This window comes from Podarcis cretensis (assembly GCF_951804945.1).
Source record: "Podarcis cretensis genome assembly, chromosome: 9".
In the NCBI taxonomy this organism is placed as follows: Eukaryota; Metazoa; Chordata; class Lepidosauria; order Squamata; family Lacertidae; genus Podarcis; species Podarcis cretensis.
In genome coordinates, this window is record NC_137178.1 from 23441564 (window position 1) to 23460274 (window position 18711).

Sequence of the window (18711 nt, forward strand, 5' to 3'; positions counted from 1 at the left end):
GTGGAGCCTGTAGCCCTTCAGCTCCCACCAGCCCCAGCCTGAACATGGCCAATGGTCAGGGGTGATGGGAATTGTAGTTCAACAACGTTCAATGGCCACAGATTCCTCATCTTAGCTCTAGGCAAACCACTCATCACAGATCAAATTGTTTCTGGGCTGTACCACTTCAGATTGCAGGCATGGAACTGCAAGCTTGGCTGTTCCTCCAACAGGGTAGGGAATCAGGGACATGGAAAATTAATTATGTCACATTGTCTAGGCTGAAACATTTTTTCCTTGACATCTAGGAGTTGTTTTTAATATGTGTTTGTTTCTTTTCATATGGAAGGACAGCCTGAATGGAGCAGCTTCACTACAAGATGAGCTGTTGAGAATCCCTTGACAGCACCATGCTAGGCATCTCTACTCAGAAGCATATTCCACTACATACAATGAAACTTACCCTGCTAAATACGATGTGCATAGGATTGCAGCCTGGGTCAGTTGCTTGGTTGCTCCTGGAGTAGAAGCAGGATTGCACCCAAAGCATTTGACCCGACCCTTTGAAACAAAAATAAATATTTAGTGGATTGCACATCTTCTGGAGATGAAGGCTGAGTTAGATGATTGAATAAACATAGCCGAAATAACCACCCCTTGGGAGATTAGGGTCCCCAGCAACATGGACGTGTAAGAAGAAGCTTCTCTTCCAAAACTACCTTACTCCAGGACAAGAGAGGAAAGAAAATAGAAATAGATATTAGGACCTAAGCCCCTGCTGTGGGGGCTTAGATATCCTGCTGAGCAGGGAAGGAGCAGGGAGATTCCACAATCTTGGTGGAGATTACATGTTTACATTTGTCTCAGATGCTCCTTGAAAGAACTATGGGAGGGCTAGCAAATAAGAAAGCACATTGAGCTAAGATTGCCAGGCCTGAGCTGAAGTCTCCAGGTTTGCCTGAACCACTCCAGGAGGCAGGAGGAGGGCTTGAATCTCCAGGTGGGCAAAAAAATATTTTTAAAAATCTCTTTTTTATTATTAAGAAGACTATGTGTGTGGCTTGCAAGCTTCAGCTTGAGGAGCTGGCTGCAAATCATTGTACGGACTCTCTACAGGGTCTGCCCCACTCCACTCCCTCCTGCTCTCTCCCAATTAACCTCTGTCTCCAGGACTCAGTGGTGGGAGAAAGTGCAGAGGAAGAATCACCAGGGCCAGCTCCCATGACATCAGCAAGGACTACTCCTACGTCTCAGATTTGGTCCTTGAAAGTCTGGGATTCTTCTGACCTGGCAGCCCTACATTGAGCTGATGAGTTGGTGGCAATGAGGCTGACAGTGGCTCTATCTGGTCAGAATTTGCCAACACCTTTCCCTTTTTGAATTAGGGTGTAAAACACATATGAAGACTGCAAACTCCAATTTCAAGCAGGCTGAATACAGCCAAGGAGCCACTGGAATCGAAGACCCTCTTTATATGTACCTGTACAAATATGGATGTTGTCACCTCTGTAGTGACTCCATGCTGGCCAAATATGTATAAAAAGTTCTGGCCTGATGGTTCATCCTGGTGTGTAATACATAACACAGAGACAATGCACTTTCCAAGGGACTAGACATCCACAAATATACAGACCAACAAAAGGTGTGAAAGTTTTTGTGCATATCTGGACTGGTGTAGAAGCAGGAGCTGAATACAACTTAAGTGTAAAGAGGGACTTAATTCTATGTGAAGGATAGAAATCTTTTTAAGAATGACTCCTAATGTCCTCACCAGAAGCAGGTCATGGGGTGTGGCAGGGCTGCTACACTTCCTGACAGGTGGGTTGCTGTTGTTTACTGGAAGGACAAGGTGGTGGGGAGGTCAGCACTCCTGCCAGTGTGTTTGCACTGCACCAACTTTCCCAATGCCTTGCTTTTCCATCTCATGGTAAGCAACCGTGCGCCTACATGCCAGGATGTTGGTCTAGTGTAGGGCTGACATACACCTGGAATTTCCGAAAGGTGGCACTTTGTCAATTGAAAAATCTCGTAATTTTGGCGTTTTTGAAAAGAAAAGAAAAGCTGAACAACTTTTTAAAATCTCAGCATTTGGGGGGGGGGTTCCTAGAAAAATCTCAACAATTTTGGGGTCTGACCCACCCCACAAACTGCTTCCTTACTACAATTCCCATGTTTTCTTGGAGCAGTGAAATGTCTGAACCTTTCCCCACCTTCAAACAATTGTAGAGGCCTTTGGACCATCTCTGTTCATTAGCCCTATTCAACTCTATTCTCTACAAGTGGTAATTTGGTTTGTTATCCCACCCACAACATGTTGCGAATCAGTCATGGATAAGAATGTATAATACATTGTGGCTACTTTTGTAGTGTTTCGAAGTAGCAAATGTAACTGGGTGAAACAACTCCAGAAGAAACATAGCGAACAATACCTAATCATCATTGCTGTGTGTTATTGCTTCTAAAACTTGCCTCAAAGGCCTCCAGACTGTCACTGTCTTGCAGGAAGGCTTCATGTGCATACCTGAACTTTAAATTTATGCGTTTGAAGTGGAATAAAGTGCTCTGTTGCTTTAACACAACAAATTCACTTTTTCTAATAAATGAACTTCTTGCAGTTTGAAAAGTGACAGTGAAATGCACTGAAAAGGGTGGGATGAACAAATGATTAACAAGAAGACATGTAACCCCCCTGCAAGAAAAAAGGATGCATGCATGATTAATGCTCATTGCCACACAACCAGCCAAAAAAATGCTTAGCGAAGACCAGACACCATCTAAGCATGGCATAAGGTTAGTGCAAGCAAATCAGGATGAATGCTGAATAGGAGCCACTTGATCTATTTAGGGCCAAACCATATGGAGGTTAATTGCTAGAATGTAGCTTGTCATGCAAATAGCAACTGCAGGGGGACATGAGCAACCTGGAGCCTAAGCAGTGGGGTTAAGTCTTTCTCTCCCTGCTACGTCCCAGACAAAAATTGTCATTCATTGATAACTTGTATCCCTGATTTCAACAACCTTGATAAGAAGTGTTCTCTTTTGAAGCAGCCTATTGCACAGCTACAATTTACAAAATAATAACCCCCTCACATCTCAGACAACTCCAAGGCCAAGTTTAGCACGTATTTTTAAAAAATCCACACAATGCAATCCTATGCACACTTACCTAGAAATAAGTCTTATTGAAAACACTGGGACTTTAGTAAGTAGAGCAGCTCAGAGGGCACAACTTTGAAGTGCACAACTTTATAAAAAGCCAAATATATTGTATAGTACATGGGAAGGCTTTCCAATTCACTACAGGACAGTCAAGACCTCTTTGCTTATTTAAGCAAACCATCCATTGACTTGGGGAAGAGAACTCAGTAAATTTTGCATACTGCTAAATATATCAACCAAGTTCTGCTCTTCTATATGTAATTAGAAGGATAGAAATGTTGAAATTTACTAGTGTTTGTGCTTCCTCAGCTGCCAGTCTCTTCCCAGTGAGCTATGTGTGAATCCCACAAATATCAGTGGGATTTGTACATAAAATAAATCTATGGCCTTTAAAACTGGGTATTGTTTTTGTTTGTTACTATGCTATATATTTTTTGTGTTTTATATTGTAAACTGCCCTATCATCTTTGGGTGAAAGGAGGCATAGAAATTTAATAAACAAAACAAATAAATAAAACTGTGTGCAGCCTGCAAACCTTAATGAAGAAAAATAGAAGAAAAGATAGCATTCTAAAATAGCAGAAGACTCTTAAGAATTAATACTGTAACTTTCATCCAGATTAACTCAAAGAAGTAAACTAATTGGTTTAACCACTCCTAAGAACATAGGAAACCACTTTGGGACCAACACACACACATGTGCCAAATATCACATAAGGCTGCTATTGGGTTGGATCTGAAGAAAAATGAACGGACAGAGGAAATATATTACTGATGTTCTATGAATGCTTGTGCAAGCAAATGGGGTACTCATAGTGCAGCATCAATACGAGAAACATGGCATATAAGGAATACATAGGTTGTAAAATAGGGATGGGGAACCTGTGGTACTCCAGATATTGCTGGATGACAACTCCCATCACTCCCTGATCACTGGTCATGCTGGTTGGGGTTGATGGAGTTGGTGTCCAACAACTTCTGGAAGCCTCAAGTTCCCCGTGTCTGCTACATCATTTTTAAAAAATCTAGTGGCCCATTAAAAAGTCTTAAGCATTTGTGCAAAGCAAATAACTTGTGCAAACTTAACAGTATGTATGGATTTGGGGTCGTTTTTCTCTTGCAACCCTCATCTGCTTAGTTGGCAACATCCACAGTCCTTCTATGAGCAGAAGAGATGGGTGGATCATGATATGAGTTGCATTCAACTAACATTTACTCACAGTAGAAGAGGAGGAGGAGGAGTTTGGATTTGATATCCCACTTTATCACTATCCGAAGGAGTCTCAAAGCGGCTAACATTCTCCTTTCCCTTCCTCCCCCACAACAAACACTCTGTGAGGTGAGTGAGGCTGAGAGACTTCAGAGAAGTGTGACTAGCCCAAGGTCACCCAGCAGCTGCATGTGGAGGAGTGGGGATGCGAACCCGGTTCACCAGATTATGAGTCCACCGCTCTTAACCACTACGCCACACTAGCTCTCACAGTAGACCCATAAATATTAATGGGCTTCAGATAGTCATTCATTTCAATAGATCTATATTGAGTATAAATTAGTTGAATATAACCCTGTGTTTATTTCTCACATTTTATGTGGGAAAGGCTGTTTACCAATGCCACTTCACTTTCTGCATCAAAGTTACAAAACCCTGACTTTGGTGGGGTTAGCACTCACTTGAACTGAAAGTGACACAGTGTTAATTATAATGTCTTATTTGTCTGCTATGTCTAATTATTGGGACACATGCAGCTTCTGAAGTCCATGCACTGTCTGAAATGAATAAAACTTTTTTTAAAAATATAGGTGAAATGAATATTCCAAACAAACTGAAAATCTCGGTTTCTGCATCTCTGGAAAGTAAACAGTCATAAGAATGTTAATCTGCAGAAAGAACATTTCTGTCCGTTCATACTTCTGTCTGGTGTACCTGGTGACCCTCTGGGAATTTGGATAAAGGAAACTGTACCTAATTTACAGCAGACTACAAATATAAGTGTCACAAGCACAAAGTGAGGCAAATTCCAATCAGTAAAAGAAACAGATGCAATTATCACATATGCTTCACACACAGCATAGTTGTGGAATTTACTACCACAATATAGTAATGGCCTGCACTTCTGGTTGGCCTCTGTGAAAACAAATTACTGGGCTATGTGGGTGTTTGGTCTCATCCTGCTGGGCTCCTTCATGTGCTTATTTTCCTAGATTGAACACACTGGATAAAACTTGGTTTGTCTTAACTAAGGCTGTGGTCCTATGCAACTTACTTGGGAGTTTGCCCCATTGAAGTCAGTGAAGCTTACTTTGAACAAAGTAAACTTACATAAGACCAGACTGGCAAAATATAAGCAATAGAAGCACAGTGCGATTCACAGAAAGCTACATATGCTTATGTTCAATTTAGGTCCATAATTTTTTCTGTAGAATGTGGCCATAGTCACTGGTCTCATTCAGACAGCACTAAAACATGGTTTAGCCTTATAAGAACAAGCCTGGCCTCCCTTCCCCTCCTTTGGTACAGTTGGAAGGATCTATTCAGAAGCTTTCACTTATTCTTAAAACTAAAAGCAACTTCTTGTGTCATCCAAAACTCAACAAACCATGGTTTATCTTTACAATGGTTTGTTGAAGCAATTCAAGGTTAGATCCTTAGTTATGTCACTAGCTTGCTTCAACTAACCATAGTTAAAAGTTACCACAGTTTAGGGTTCAGGAAACATGCTAAACTGCAGTTAATTTAAAATGGAAGTAGAAGCTTCCAATCTCCTGCTCATGGCCATAAATGGCAGAAGAAAGGGGATGCAGTGAGCGCATAGGTCCAGGATAAAATTATGTTTGCTCTTGTAATAGTTATGGTCCAGAATTATGTCTAAAGGCATTTCAGCTCTGGTGCAAAAGCTATCATCCAGGACTACAGAATGGAACCAAATCTTAAATTTATATTAAAGTTTAAGAACACAGCAACATATCCGACAAAGTTTGAATATATGCAAAGTTTGAAAATGCTTTAAAAAACACAAAAAAATCAAACTTGATTAAAGCTAGTCTGATATCAGTAGCTTCTTAATCTAAACTCTTTAAAATTATAATTTAAAATGTGGTGCGGGACAGAGTCTCAAAACACATAACAGCGCACCACACAGAAACTGCAAGAACAGATTGTGTTTAACAGATTTTATATTATAATATTTACTGTCTGAGTCACTAAACAATCCTCCTCAACCATCGTATTTTATAATAGTGAAGGGGCACTCTGTATGCCATGCTGGATCCATTGTTGAACCCTAACCAAGTCAGCGGACTGCTTAAAATAGTGTTGTGCCAGAATTTGTCCTCTGATTGCTTGAAAATGTTTTCTTCCCCTGCAAAAGTAGCTTCCACTTTTCTGCTTCATTCTTGGGGGGCATTAAAATTCCTTTAGAATTTCAGCAGGTAAGGGATTTTGAGCATGCTTGTTGCAAGGTGTATATTTTCTTCCATTAAACTTTCACCCACCCAATGCTCTGAAGTCTTCCCAGCTGCCCACATTTCCTGAACTTAAGAGGGGTTTTCTAATGGTGTCTTCTCCTGAGCTTTGACCAAAGTGTGGGCACCCAGGAAGAAAGCATAGTAGTGCAGATCATTAGAGAACTTGCAGAAAGGACACTCACAAAAACCCCTCAGCCACCTCACAAGAATTTCACTGATGTTTCCTCTCTCCCTTTGACAATTTCAAAACGCAATTACTTTTCTCAATAACTGATGGTGAATGGTGGGGAACTGGACAAACATTTTGAAACAACACTAGTTTATAGAGTCTTTCCCTTTTCCCCCTAAGAATCTAAATTCACATGTAAACTTAAACTTTGGGTAGTACATAATACATTTTCAAATTACACATGAGCTTATAGAACAATTGAGCAGTCTCTGAAGTTTTTCTGGAATGGGATGAAAAGATGCTTGCAGTTTATAAAAGTAGTCTACTGAAAATCCATTTAATTTCAGCATATATTTGGTGCAAAACATTTCATGAATTGGGAGGGAGTTGGCTTCCTTCTTTCAGGGCATTTATGTACTACAGTTGATTAACAGATGTGCCAGCAGACAAGCTACTAAAAATTGTTGTGGGCTAGCAACTTTTCTGGACTTCTCTCCATTCATATATATATATATATATATATATATATATATACACACACACGCACACATATACACACACACATACACACACACACACACACATCAAACTCATAGGCAATCCAACATATATATATATATATATATATATATATATATAGGATTGCCTATGAGTTTGATTTAATAGAAGTCTGCCTATGTCTTCCTCTAAAACAGATGCAGAATAAAAGAGTTTGGCATTTTTCTGTGTACAAACCCAAAGGAACTCCATCCACATTAACTGAGAGTGAACAGGACAAAACTACACTCCTAAAGAAATTCCTATTCACTTCAAAGAGGTTTGTTGGGGGCAAGTTTCCATGTTGCACATCTACATATAATCACTAATGCATACACAGTACAATCACCCACAACTATACATGCTGCAGTGTACTTTTTGTGGTTTGCTTTTATTTGTTGAAAAATATCATGCGTAGGAATTGGTGAGAAAAAAGAAAACTGAATGGAGGGGATTAAATTTCAGCTGCCTTTAAGAGGATATCAAGTCCTCTAAGGGTTTTAAAGATCAAGGGGCCATTAGAACAGCTGATCAGCAAAAAGACTGTAGATCTGATCCTGCTGCTTAATCCATTGGTCTGACATTGCCAGGTGCACAGTGACTCCCATGACAATATTTAAAACCTCTTGAATCTCTCCCCCCCCAAACTCAAAAGAAATCTCAAGTTCACAAATGAAAATCCAGTGGTTCCATGAAAAGATATAATAAACCTGATGAAGCTGGGTAGCAGTCAAAGTTTAGGGTGAATTCAGTTCCCATTAAATTCAGGAGGGAGACAAACATCACATTAATGGCCACAGGCATTGCTTCATTATTTCAGAAAATATGCCTTGAAAGTAGGGAGATGCACAGCTTTAGTGTGAGCTCAAATGGCTGCAGTCTGCTTATTAATTCAGGATCCACACACTATTTTAACGGACGTATTGTACACAATGCCGAGGCAGAGTACAAAAATGAAATTTGGGTGGTTTATAAAACAAAACCCTGCCTCTGCTCACAATGAAATTTGTGACTACAAATTGGTGCCCCTGGCAATGGCGGAGCTCCTCCGATCGGGAGGAACTTGTTCTGTGGAAAGTTGGGTCTGAACCGCCACGGCGAAGGCGGAGACCCATTGAAATCACAGGCGGAAGAAGCTTGTGAACCTGGAATTCGGCTGGCACCTTTTGCGCCTCCCCTACTCGCGGGGAAACCCTGTTTTGGGGATCCGGAGCGACGTGGGGTGAGTGGTGCAGTGCTTTGAATTAACCACTTCTTTCACGGAGTGAAGCCACATTGCTGTTGCCGGAGAGCACTGACTTTTTCTTGTGGATAACTGGATTTTAAACAACAACCCGTGAGTAAAACGGAAAATTGGATCTTTAAATATCTTAATTTGGCATCGAATGGGGAAGGTTCAAAACAGGAAGTCCGCCTTCCCCTTTTGTAAATAGACTGAAGCAAAGAGCTTACAAGTTAAGGTCTCGGAAAGCCTTATGTAAAGGATTAAACTTCCATCGATTGAAATTATTAGACCCCCCTTGGAAGCAGGAGAAGAGGGGGGAAATTTTGGACTGTGTATCCTGCAGGAGAGGGTGGTTAAAATTAAATTACCACTGCTCTGAACCTGGGAACGGGCTCCCAGTGATTGACGTTTCGGGAGAGTTCATTGACAGCAAAGAGAACGGATGTTGAAAGTCAGTTAAATAAGAGAAATATATTGTTTCCATTGTCCACTTCTGCGTTTAAAAGGGAGGGAAAGTATCTGAAAATTGAAACTATCTTTACTTTTTGATCTGTGTTGGAAAAGATTGATACAAGTGGAGACTGTTCCCCTCTAGAGGGAGCTTTTGAAACTGTTACAAGACTGGAGCTGGGAAAGCTCCAGCTGCTTGATAAGAACTGTGAGAACTAGAGATTGACCTTGGATATTCAAGAATGTTGACAGGAGAAGCCTTATGGACTGCATTTTCTAAGATAAGCCACTTGTTGGAACAGCTTCATAAAAAGATGGATGCTATGACTACTAAAATTGACATTTTGGAACCAAAAGTGAGCACCAATACAGAAATTATTCAGGATTTGGCACAGGAATCTATTTCAACAGGACAAATTGCTGAAAAGGAGAAGGAGAAAGTTGCTCTTGTCGAACCTAAAGAAATACAAGGGGGAGCCTTAGCCTTACAGAGGCAAACTGAGGACTACAAGTTGAGGCCCTTTATGATTGAGACTAGAAAAAGTCAGATTTTGAAGATTGGAGCCTGGCCTGGACTAGAAAAGGAAAGTTGGAAAGATCCCTCTATGCAGGGATTAACTGACTTTTGGAATATGCCTTGTGTCAGGAGGAGATTGGAGTTCTGGGGGCCTTTGGATTTGGAGGAATTTTGAAACATGACCGGAAATGCTTTATGGATCCTAGTTTTAATTATGGAAATCTGGCTGACCTGTCGAGAAGGAATAAACATCAAAGAATATGAAGAAGACTGGCAGAAGGGACATGGGAAAGAGTTAAGAGCCTCGGACATAAGATCTCCAGGTTGATGGACTGTATGGAGTTGATGGAAGTGGCTGGTAGAGTCTGAGACTGGGGAGAGGAGATGGTGGAAGAAGATTGGAAATTTAAAGTCTATATATAGAAATACTGTAAAATTAATGAGTGATAGAAAAATGTTGGAAGGAAATTTTATGGCTTTAGCTGAAATGCTATAAGGAGTTAAGCTTAAATAAGTATACTAATTTTAATGGAAATAAGATTAAAAATATGTTAAGACACTTATATGATAGAAAATAGAGAAAGATGGAAAGGAATTGCTGAAACAATTAATGGAAGTGGAATACAAAGAGGGAGGTGAGAGAAGGTCAATGATACAAGGGAATGAAAGATAGAATATGGAAAAGGTATGATGTATGTTTTTAAATTGTTTTATTTTTGTTTGGTTTAGTTTACTGTGTTAGTTTAATGTGTTAAGGTTGTGTTTTGTATTGTTTATGTATTGTATTGTTTTTTCTCTTTTTTGTTCTTTTTTTTCTTTTGTCTTCTTTCTTCCTTTTCTTTTTTGTAAGCTTTAAAAGTAATAAATATTATTTTTTTAAAAAATACAAGTACCCAATTTAAGGGGGGTGGGGAGCCCAACCGTACACCAATCCATGTTTGGGTTAGCACTTGACAGACAAAACACTTAACTCTACAACAGCTAAGGTACATGCATTTTAGCTCAAGGATGTAGCCCCCTAAATGTTGCTGAATTCTAACACCCATCAGCCCCAGCCAGCATGGCTGATGGTCAGTGCTGATGGGAGTTGGAGTCCCACATTATCTAGAGGGCCACAGATTTACCACGCCTGTTTTGAGTTATAATACCAAGGGCATTTCCAGGCTGTCACTATTTCCAGGTGGTATCCAATCACAAACCAGCAAAAATCATAGAGTTGGAAGGTACATTGAGGGTCATCTAGTCCACCCCCATGCAGTGATGCCATCTTTTGCCCCATGTGGGACTTGAACCCACAACCCTGAGATTAAGAGTCTACCAGTCTACCAACTGAGCTATGGGCATGCTAGACAGACTCTACCATTATAGATGACTTGGAGTTCTTACGCAACCAACCTGTTTCCCAAAAATAACTTTTTGCGAGAAGAAAAATGACGGAGAAATGCTTAGACAGAACATCGTCTAGCCTCCCCGCAAACAAATCAGAGTGAATGCTCATTAAACAGGCAGTGTCATCTAAATGCCCTGCGAACAAATGAAGGTGATTCTTCAATAAACTGGTCATTTGGAAGTGCCTCCCAATTGGGTAGAATCCGGCCAATACAGCAGCACATTCTGTTATAATGAAACTTTCACTAACAGGAATGATCTAAAAATGTTGGAATATGAGGCTGAGCAGGAGGCCCTATGTTCCAGTGACTTGCCTTTTTACATGGTTTCAAGTAGCGCAAATCAAGACAGAACACCAAACAAATACAGGTGTGTTGGCTGAATATTTTTCTCCCTGTGGCACAGCCTAGCAGCCAGAAAGCAGACCAGCTTTTCTGCTGATTTCCAGTTAGCTACCCTAATCATGTTAGCAGCCTGTTCCATTTTCGTCTCCCATAATCTCCCTGCACAGCTGATTGCCATCACAGAATGCAATCTACAGCTACGGAAAGGCAAAAGGGGGAAATATCCCCTCTGAGACTCTTCCTAATTGATCCCTATCCACAGAGCTCAGTGGAGTTGCATTAACAACCTTCCCACTCCCCAGAAAATCAAGGAGCAGACAGTGTAACACCAGCTACAGGACCTTTCCCCTCCCTAGTGGCTACAGCAGATGATGCTACATTTTGAAGGGTCAGAGACTGCTGCTACTTTCATTTCAGTCAGTAGGTCAAATTCTGGTTCTCAGTCAACTCCTTTTCAAATACCTCGTTGGTATAAATAAAAGCAGTTATGTTCCTCAGTGTTAATAAAAACAAAAAACTATGGTCCTGCACTCTGAAGTGAGGCCATATCCTAGCTTGGAAGTTCAGTCCCATTGATTCCTATGGAACATATTTGGAAGTTATCATGGAGCTTACTTTTTAATGTGTTTAGAACTGAAGCCTTAAAAAAGATTTAATACTTGGAATAAATTGCCATAGTGAAATATTTAATAACCAAAATTAGATATTTAACAACATGGAGGTTTAATATGACCATAATCATTTTGTTCAAGAATCTGTTTTGAAACATTATGGCTCAATACGTGATTGCCTGTCTTAGCCCTATACTACAGGAACTGGTTTGGAAAGCAAAATGGGGCAAATGTGGGTGTCTTATTGGTAACATCAATAACATTGGGCAAAATGTAAAATAATGGCAATCAAAATGAAGTGGAAGCAGACCCTTTGATTTTTCAAAGTGTGAGAGAGGCAATGTTGGCCATGCCCCTTAGTCTATAATTTACAGTAGAAATTATATTAATGTACACTAATGGGAGGCAAATAAGTAGTCTCTCTGGATAAATAATGATTATGTCTTTTTAAACATACCGTAAATCTAAATGAACACTGTGGATGGGTGTGAATACACAGGGCTCTACATGACATCAATCTTATTTTATGCATTTGCTACTATTAATTGCATGCACTGAAATTTTCATATTATTATGTTACATTTTTAAAAATCACTCAGTCACTAAGTGCTCTTTGGGTGAGATTTATGTAAGAAAAATGAAATCAGATTTGTGTGTGTGTGTGTGTGTGTGTGTGTGTGTACACACACACACACACACACACACACACACAGAGGCAACTCTTTCTTCAAAAGCTTATGGGTCATGCATAAAATACAAAGATCTGAAGATGGAAACTTTTTGATCTTCTTGTGGCTATAAGAAATGCCTCCAAGTGACCAACAGTATCTTTTTCTGTGAACAAGAGAGTTGATTTCTTCCACTAACTAACACAAGTGACTTGCCCTGGTAGGTGTAAACAATGGGCAAATGAATTGCCCAGGTATGTGGCTAGCAACACAAATTAAAGTGGTTACAAACTTTTGCGGACTTCTCTGCATAAGAGAGGGGTAAGAGAAGCCCCAAGACTTGCTTCTCCTGCATACCTTTAGAAGGTGTACCATAGCACAGTGTCACAAAACATTCTATATTGTCAATGTTCCCATGTCCCAGGAAAACATGCTGATGCAAACATGAAGCAGGGTTGAACTTCATTGCTACAATTCTAAACTCAGCAAGCTTAAAGCAGGAATGGGGAATCTGTAACCCTCCAGATGTTGTGGGAATTCAACTCCCCATCAGCTCCAGCTGGCAGGGCCAACGGCCAAGGATGATGAGATTTGGAGTCCAACAACACCTGGAGGACCAGAGGTTCCCTATCCCTGCTTTAGAGCTGGGGACCATTTCATAGATGCAAAAGACTTATGTGAGCAAAATATCCAGAGTTTATTGAAGTGAATAGGAAATCCTTCCTCTCAGATAGTTCTCTTTGTACACCAAAGTCTCTGCTTGCACACCAGAGCATTTGGCTTGGAGCTGTAACTGTATTAAAATCAAGTTCTATTAATATAAAGGAGAAAAAGCAGGGGAGGAAGAAGCTTGACTGGAGGATGGAATACATTGTTTGTAGCTTCCATTTCACGCATGTCCAGGTTTTCCAGGCAAGGTAGGGTGCATTTTATGCTAACTGGGAAACACCATTCAGAGCTTTTTCAAAACACACAACAGAACTGAAGAGCCCTACTTTTTCAGCCTCCTTTCAGACAGCAACCCGTCAAGACTGCAGCGATTCACCGCTGGCCCAAGCGTTGATTGGCAGACACCATGAGCCAATCTCAGCCTGAGAAGCCAGTTCAGCGGGGAGACTATTCTCACCCACCTGCAACCGCTGTGGAGGCGTCAGTTCAGTCCTGTAGGCCCTGTCAGTCTCTGACATGCTTCCAGCTGGTTGCCTTACAACCAGACCCGTGTTGCTGCACATGAGCTTTAAGCAGTCATGCTGTCACTCTTTATTATCCAATTAAAACAAAAAGGGGGGGAGGAAGGGGAAAGGAAAAATAAGGGGGGGATAGTGGACCTAACTCGAACAGAAAATGAGTCGATTTAAACTTCTTTCTAACTGACAAGTAATGTGCCTATATGGATATTAGTCACATGCAATGATATCCTTTGTGACTGAATGGCTACAATCCACAGAAGTGGATGACTATTGGTAACTAGTTAGAAGGGGGTGGTTCCTTTCTTCTAGTTCAGGTGTAACAGCACAGTGTGTGTGTCAATAGGAAACAAGCAACAACAACAAAAGTTAAGGAAGTACTATTAAACCCATGCATTTTTACTAGCCATAGCTATTAAGCAGTTTTAATATGCAATGATCTCATATGACATGCTTGGGCAATTTTTGAAGGTACAGGGCTTTCTTTGTCCAGCAAACAGAGAGTCCATCAAATGTACCTAGAGACACCTGCCAAATCTTCATTCATAAATCAGTTTCCACCCACTGCCTCATTGATTGGACAGATCAATAATCCTGCAGGATTTACATCCCCAAAGCTACATTACAACCGTACTTTATGGTATAGTTTTGAGCATCGTTGCTAGGAAGCAAAGCCAACTAAATTCATTGGGGCTTATTTCTGAGTACTTGGGGTGGGGCTATAAAGTTTAGGAAAAGTTCACAAAACAAGCTGCTTTTCAAAAGATTGCAGACTTGTTGAAAGCAGACCTGGCCTCAGCCCAGCAAAAATGTTCAGCTGCGACTAAGGCATGAACGAATTCTGAAGCCCCTACCCTGTGTCTCAAACCTCGCAACACTTTTGTAGGAATGTAAGGAAAACTAGAAGATAGGAAGAAGTGCTTATGTCTTCACATTTTGCTGCCAAATCCCCTTCCATTGCATCCTAAGCAGTGTTCTCTTAACCAGGGTGAGGGTATTTGCAGGCAAAAAATTGCTGGTGCAGGAAGGGTTAAGCACCTCTTTCCCTACCTCCAACATTCCCATTATTTTAGCAAATATGGGTTTGGAAACATGCATTTGCCAAGACAACCATGTAGTTCATTGCTAAGGCCACAATGCCTACACACACTTACTTAGGAATAAGCCCCACTGAACATAGTGGGATAGACTTCGAAGTTAACATGCATAGGATTAGATTCCCTATCAGTTTAATGCAATGGGACTTCAATCATTACCAAAGTATTCCCACTAATCTGAATGAGACATTCAGCCCTCTCTTCCCTAGGTTTACTCTAAAGTAAGTCCCATGGTTTTCAATGTTGCGTACTCCTGAGTAAATGTGCTTAGGACTGCACCCTTTCCAAAGACATAACTAAACTAACTGAATGGGGGGGGGCACATTGTCTACGGAGAAGTATCACAGAATTGCAAAGATTACATTTACTGCCACCAGGAAGAGAAAAATAAATTATTTTTGGTTATGGTTTAGTGTTCAAATCCAGCATTTACCGTTTATTGTAAAAATCACAATATACATTCTTTGAAATGTTCTATGAAATAAACAGGAGTGCATTCGCAACCAAAAATAACAGGCAAATCTATATACAACCGATTTCTACCATCTGAAGCGTAATCCACAGAGTGTGTTGCATTGATGTGACATCCATTTATCATATATGCACAATAAGCAGCAATGGGAAATGAAGAAGGAATGACAAATGCAATCTATGCATGTTTATGCAGAGGTAAGGTCCACTGCGTTCAATGGGGCTTACTCTCAGGAAAGTGTGCACAGGATTGCAGCCTGAGTTATTAAACTTTCCAAAAGGATAGTTCAATCTTGCAAAGGGCAAAGTAAAAAAAAAAAAAAAAAGATCATCATGTGTTGGTTGGTTGTTTTTTTAAATGAGAACTTTTAACTTAGTGGTAACATTTAATGCCAGTGAAATGTATCCATTTATAGAACTCCTGTTGGTCACAGTTGCGAGTCTCACCAAGTTCCTAATTTGGGTGACTTCACATTAAGACTGGGGAACCTGTGGCCTTGCAAGGTGTTGTTGAGCAACAGGTCTCCCATCTTACCTGGCCATTGACCCTGCCCAGGCCACAGGTTCCTTATCCCTGCTTTACATCTCTCAGCCTATAAAGAACTTTTGGTACCATTTCAGCTCTCCCCAGCCACACACAGTCTCTTCCGATATGTTCATCTAACCAGCAACACTATAATTTTAATAATGACAGGGGTTTAAATATGATTACAAGTCTTTCCTCTTGTTTTCCTCCATCTAAAAATAATACCATTAGTCATTTTACACATTTTTTTTTCCTTCCCACACCCCTTTCTGCTAGACTAAATACATGAACTGCAATTTCCACAACATCCCCTCTTGGCTGTTGTTTATGTGTTGTATACCAAACTGGGAAACTTGTCTTTTACAGCTTTGTGATACATTGTCAATTCTGAGGACAAGATTCTTTTTAAAAATAAATGTATATACATTTCAATCACACATAATAACTTCAGTCATAGATGTACTTTATCAAATTGTAAAACATACCGCAAAAGGGTTAATTTTTTTTTGGTAAGGATGCATTGCAAAAAAAGTATGTTATTCTTAGCCCAATTCACCAGCTGCTTTATCTTTACCACCAAACGTTTCCTTGCATCTGATTAACACCAAGTCACCCCTAAAAAGTCATCCTAAAAAATCAGCTAGCTATTAATTTGTTCCGAACTGATGACAATGGTAAAATTGGGGGTCAACTTAAAAAAAAAGTTTTTTGCCCTAACCTCCAAATGAAACAAAACCCAAACAGCACACACACACACAATGGGGGGGGGGTCCCTCCAAATGGCCACAATTTAAAACTTAAAAATAAATGCTTCATGTGCATTAAAAAATATTTCAGGTTTTCAAAAGAGTCACCCTTCACCATTGGTTTCACATAAGTAAAAAATAGTTTACATGTCACCAGACAGAACTCTTTATAGCAACAGAAAAAATATACAGGATTTGTTCAGATCAATTTATAGTGTAATAAGCTCAACTTGTGTATAAGTGTTTCTCTTTTTTTTTTAATCTTCATATAATGATTTTTTAATATATAAAAAATTCCTTTTCTCTGATGTTAAATGATTATGTCAGACTTTTCTCTTTTCATTTCCACATAACAAAAGTTAGGGGGCTTCCTGATTCCACCCGCCACCACCCTTATTTTATTTTATTTTCCCTTTTCCATAGGACCAAAAGAAAAGAAAATAAGAAAACGAAAAGCGGGATAAAAATCCCTCAAAGTCCCCTGCCATAGATTTATTCCAGGGGACCTGCCACCCTATTTTTGACAAGCTGGGTTCCTGGGCGATCCAAAAACCAGTGGCTGGAGGGGGCTGGGGGGGCTGGCTTGCGCCTGTGTTGTGTGTGTGGAGAGGCCCAAGCAGGGCCGAGGGAGAGAGGGCAGGGGGGGTCTCTCTCTCTCTCTCTCTCTCTCTCCCCACCTCCTCACAACCTGAAGGAGGCTTCAGAGAAGGGATGCTGCATCTTGAAACTAGACAAGAAGCACTGGAGCGGCGGGGGAAGGGGGTTCACGAGGGACGGCGGCAGGCTGGGAAGAAAGAAATCATCGCCTCTGACCTCTAGCGAAGTGCCAGGTTTTTTCTTTAGCTCTTCACATTTCCTAAATTTGCAGATCTGGTGTCCCGTTTTGCGGTTCCTGCAACTGCTGCACACGCCACAGTTGATGAGCCTCTTGCAGGGCACGCACACCCCGCACCTTTTCCTCTTCTTCTTGGCAGGGTTGCCTGCCCCTCCTCCGCCTCCGCCTCCGCCGCCTCCTCCTCCTCCTCCTCCTCCGCCCCCGCCTCCCCCTCCGCCTCCTCCTCCTCCGGCGGCTCCCAGGGAGGAGGAGGACGACGAGGAGGAGGAATGGCTCTGCGGGCAGTCTGCCAGATTGGCAATTTGAAACGCGCTGTCTGTGACGGCTGCGGAGGCTGCGGCGGGGGAGTGCAGGGCTGTCATGACGATGACCCCGGGAGGTAATGAGATGCCCCCTAAAGCCGGGATAGCGGAAAAAGTCCCCACGCGCTCGGGGAGATTCATTATCTCCGCTTCGGCGGCGCCGCATTTGAGCTTGTTCATGCATTCGCCCGCCAAAGGTCTGCAGTGCTCGGGCGCCAAGGTGGAGAGGAAGTTGTTGTTGGCCATTTGCAACGAGGCCTGCTCGGCCGGCGCGCAGCCCGGCTTGCCTAGGCGCTGCTGGGAGTCGCCGCCGCGGTGGTGCAGGCCGCTGGCTCCGGCCCCGCCGCCGCCGCCGCCCCCGCCCCCGCTCCGGCCGGCGGCGTGCAGCGACGACGACGACGACGACGACACCGACGACGAGACCACGGCGGCTGCCGCGGCGGCGGCGGCTGCCGCGGAGGAGGCGGCGGCGGCGGCGGCGGCTTTGCGGGCCGCCACTCCGCCGGCCACGGCCGCCGCCGGGTTGGCGGGGCCTCCGACGCCCGCGCCGCCGCCGCCCGCGCCGCTGCCCCACAGCATGGCGGTGGCGGCGGCGGCCGTGGCCGTGTCGCAGTTCCAGGGCGACATGCCGATGCGCGCGGCGGCGGCGGCGGCGGCGCTGGGGAAGATGGGGGTGGTGATGCGCGCGATCTTGGCCGCCTGCGGGAAGGCGCCGCCGTTGGTCTTGTAGAAGGTGGCGAAGGAGCGGTACCTCTCCATCTCCGAGTTGTAATCCACAAGGCTGTTGAGGGCGCCGTCGGGCAGGTGGTTCTCCTTGGGCAGGCCCGGCGCCTCGGCGGGGGGCCCCGTCTCCACGCACACGTTGGTGTTCATGGTGCCCAGGGGGTGGGGGTGGTGGGGGTGAGGGTGAGGGTGGGGGTGCGGGTGGGCCTGGGGCAACAGGGTGGGCGGGAAGGAGGAGGACGAGGAGGAGGAGGAGGAGGGGGGAGGGGGCGAGGAGAGGAAGGGGGGGCCGGGGAGGGCCAGGGGAGGGA

The 18711-nt window shown here is 42.6% G+C and overlaps 1 protein-coding gene across 1 annotated transcript; it reads right to left on the reverse strand.

Annotated features, from left to right (window-relative positions):
- Window positions 1-15205: 15205 nt before the first annotated feature.
- Window positions 15206-18575, reverse strand: CXXC4 (CXXC finger protein 4). The gene has a single exon (XM_079990324.1). The coding sequence runs from the start codon at window positions 18548-18550 to the stop codon at window positions 17222-17224; it is 1329 nt and encodes a 442-aa protein (XP_079846450.1). The 5' UTR covers window positions 18551-18575; the 3' UTR covers window positions 15206-17221.
- Between the last annotated feature and the right edge of the window lie 136 nt (window positions 18576-18711).

What these genes read in the sequence shown, in the direction of transcription:
- CXXC4 (XM_079990324.1), bottom strand. Translation starts at nt 18,550, where the DNA reads ATGAACACCAACGTGTGCGTGGAGACGGGGCCCCCCGCCGAGGCGCCG.